The 3,486-nt window shown below is 39.5% G+C and overlaps 1 protein-coding gene across 1 annotated transcript in view; it reads right to left on the bottom strand.

Moving 5' to 3' along the window:
- The window catches only part of MGARP (mitochondria-localized glutamic acid-rich protein), a 24,536-nt gene that overhangs the window by 6,903 nt on the left and 14,147 nt on the right, over positions 1-3,486 (bottom strand). Inside the window, exon 3 of the mRNA XM_006872235.1 lies at positions 214-307. Coding sequence (XP_006872297.1) covers positions 214-307 — 94 coding nt within the window. The remainder of the gene's footprint in view (positions 1-213; positions 308-3,486) is intronic.

Genomic DNA, 3,486 nt, shown 5'->3' with positions numbered 1-3,486 from the left:
TTTTTTGTTTTTGTTTTTTAAAAAGCTAAAGTGGATAGAGAGAAATACCGTTAACTGATGGTACATGGAGGGGATTGTAATCATTGTAATGAAACAAGGTGTATAATTTGTTGAATGTAAAACTGATTATCTGCCCTGTAAACTTTCACTCAATCCACAATAAAAACCTTAAGAAAAAAAAAAGAAGAAGAAACAATAATAAATTCACTTTACCTTGAAGTGGCTGTTGCTTTGGTTTGTTTTTTTCTTTGAAATTGGTCATACGATCTGTGTATTTGGACTGTTTTGATCTGACTGTTTTGTAAGCCTGAAAGTAAATAAATCCTTAGTTTATTTCTTGAGCTCTTAGATTCATCATGGCAAGTTCAAAGATAAATGCAACTCTCAAAGTAATCATCATTAGAAGTCTAGGCTATAATTACAAAATAGCAAAGGAGAGAAACTATATCCATCATCTACTCTTTACTTCCCCTTTGCCATTAAGTAGAATGCTTAGAAAAGAAAACAAACAAATGCTCTAAAAGAGGTCAAAGATAACTGAAAACGCAGACACTAGGCAACCAGATAAAAACAAAGAAATAAATTACACTAGGATCTAAATAAGGAGCTCTGGTATCGTAGTGGTTATGAATCGGGCTGCGAACCTTAAGGCCAGCAGTTCGAAACTACCAGCTGCTCTGCAACAGAAAGATGAGGCGTTCTGCTTCCGTAAAGATTTACAGCCTCGGAAATCCTGTACAGGGTCGCTATGGGTCAGAGCCAACTTGACGGCACTTAACAACAACAGGATCCAAATACCCTGACAGACATTTAAAAATTTCCTCCAGTATTTACAGAAGTGGAAATTTATGTGCGTACAAAAGCCATGTGCAGTAAATTTTATCATAGCTTTATCTTTAATAGTCAAAAACTGGAATTAGCACAATGCCTACAGCGGTTGATAGCATGAAATGCTGCACAGCAAGAAGAAGGAATTGATACACAGCAATTTGGATGAACTTCTAGAGATTTATACTGACTGAAAAAAATCCAATTTTGAAAGGTTACATACCTTATGATTCCATTTATTTAACATTCTTAACGTGAGAAAATTATAGAAACAGAGAATAGATAAGTGTTTGCCAGGGATTGGGTGGCAGGGGTGGAAGGGCAAGAGGGAAGTGAGGGCAAAATGAGGGATCTTTGTGGTGATGAAATTGTCCTTTATCTTGACTGTGGTGATGAATACTTGAATCTACACAGATGGTAAAAGTACACAGAATACATACATGCATACATACAGATGAGTTTGTGCAAAGCTGGTGAAAACTGAATAAGGTTAATGGGTTGTGCTATTGTATTATAGATATGCAAAATGTTACCATTGGCGGAAACAAGATAAAAGACACTTAGAGTCTCTGTGTTATTTCTTATAACTGTATGTGAATTGAGATCACTTCAAAATGAAAAGATTCTAAACTTTTCCAAAATGACATATTTGTCTACCCTAATGAAGATTCTCCCCAGTACGCTAGGATTAGTTACTGTGGGTGTCATCAAGTTGATTCCATGAAGTAGCAATGTTGTTGTTGTTGTGAAGTGCCATCGAGTTGATTTCGAAGCATAGCGACCCTGTATAGGGTTTCCAAGGAGCAGCTGGTGAGCTTGAACCACCGACTTTGCAGTTCAAACGACTTTGCAGTCTGACACATTAGCCCACAGCGTCACACCACCTGAATATAGGTTACTTGAGAACAGTATTGATAATGTTGTTGCTGTTGCTGTGCGGTGCCATTAAGTCAATTCCGACCATTAGCGACCCTGTATAGGGTTTCCAACGAGCAGCTGGTGAGCTGGAACCACGGACCTTGCAGTTCATACGCCTTTGTATTGGTAGTAAACCTATCTTAATCATGTGCAAGCTTCCTTTCATTTTTTTATTCAAATTGTCTTCTTTGGTATGAAATCATTAATTTTTTTTTATTGTGAACTGAGTGATAGTTTACACGGGAGAACATCGGCTTTACACCATCGTATCATTGCAATGATTCTAATCTCCTCCATGCATCATCATTCAACAGTATTTGCTTCTATTCCCTCTGTTTTTCTTTTCTTTTTGGGGGTGTGGGGAGATGTACACAAAAACACTCAGGTATATAATAATTTAAACAACCAAAGGACACATTCTACAAGTCTGCCTCCTGGCTGCCAGCACTCAGGCCCTCTTTTTTCATGAGTCTACAGTCCTCAGCTGCTCCCTCTCTCCATGTCATCACCAGTGCCTCCATCTCTGGTGTCCCTGCCTCTCAGGATTGTTAAGTGCCGTCGAGTCAGATCCGACCCATAGCGACCCTGAACAGGGTTTCTGAGGCTATAAATCTTTACCAGGGGAAAAAAATCTTTACGGGAGCAGAAAGTCTCATCTTTCTCCCACGGAGCAGCTGGTAGTTTCGAACTGCTTACCTTGCGGTTCGCCTCTCAGGATAGTGTCCTGTATTCTGCTTGTACTAGTCCTCCTTGATGGTCCTAGGATTCTCTGTTTCTGGACTATAAGATTAATTACTCCCCCGTTTTTTGTTACAAAACTTCTACCTTTACAGTTGTGACAGTTGCAATTAATCATGATAACAATTACACACTACTGAAGCGTAAGAATCTTATCCCCATCTCTTTCCACCAGACCAGTCTAAACAAGATGAAAACTGTTCAATGGGGACTCTATCTTCCCCTGCATAATCTTTTTTAAAATGTATGTGTATATGTATGCTTTTTTTTTTAAAGTTTTTATTGTCATTTGAGCAGAAGTTTACCAGGCAGATCATCAGTTTTTATACTTTGTTACATTCCAATGATTATAATCCCTTCCAGGTGCCATCAGTTAACAGCATTTCTCTCTATACATTTTAGGTTTTTTTTTTAACGCTCAAGCATATATAATAATTTAAATCACCAAAGGGCACATTCTGCAAACCTGCCTTCTGGCCACCAGCACTCAGTCCCTCTTTTTCCCTGAATCTAGAGTCTTCAACTGCTCCCTCTTTCCATGTCCCCATCTCTGACTCCATCTCCAATGTTGCTGCTTCTCTGGATAGGGTCCTGCACTCCGCCTGTGTGTACTCCTCTCCCTTCATGGTCCTAAGGTCTTCTGTTCCTTTAATGTAAGATTAACTACTCCCCCATTTTTGTTACAAAATTTCTACCTTTAAAATTGTGACAGTCGCAATTAGTCATGATAACAATTACTTTTTTTTTCCGGAGCACCTTGAATTTTAATGTCTCCCTTTGGGGCGAAGGGTCACACCATTCAAGAGGCTGTCTAGCACTTTGGTACAGAAAAGATTTAGTTCAATGTGCTACTGGTTTAGGGCACAGAAAGGCACACAGAATCAGTGATGACTCAGACGTCACCTTGGCTGGATTGTGGAAGAAGGTCCCCAGGAGGGTGGTTTGGAAAGGCGGGCAGAGCATGGGTGCAGCCTGAATCTTGTTGCCAGAGGTAGTTGGGCT

This window comes from Chrysochloris asiatica, unplaced genomic scaffold, assembly GCF_000296735.1.
Source record: "Chrysochloris asiatica unplaced genomic scaffold, ChrAsi1.0 scaffold00187, whole genome shotgun sequence".
Classification (NCBI taxonomy): domain Eukaryota; kingdom Metazoa; phylum Chordata; class Mammalia; order Afrosoricida; family Chrysochloridae; genus Chrysochloris; species Chrysochloris asiatica.
The sequence above is the reverse complement of the archived record's forward strand: the minus strand, read 5'-3'. Positions and strand labels throughout refer to the sequence as shown.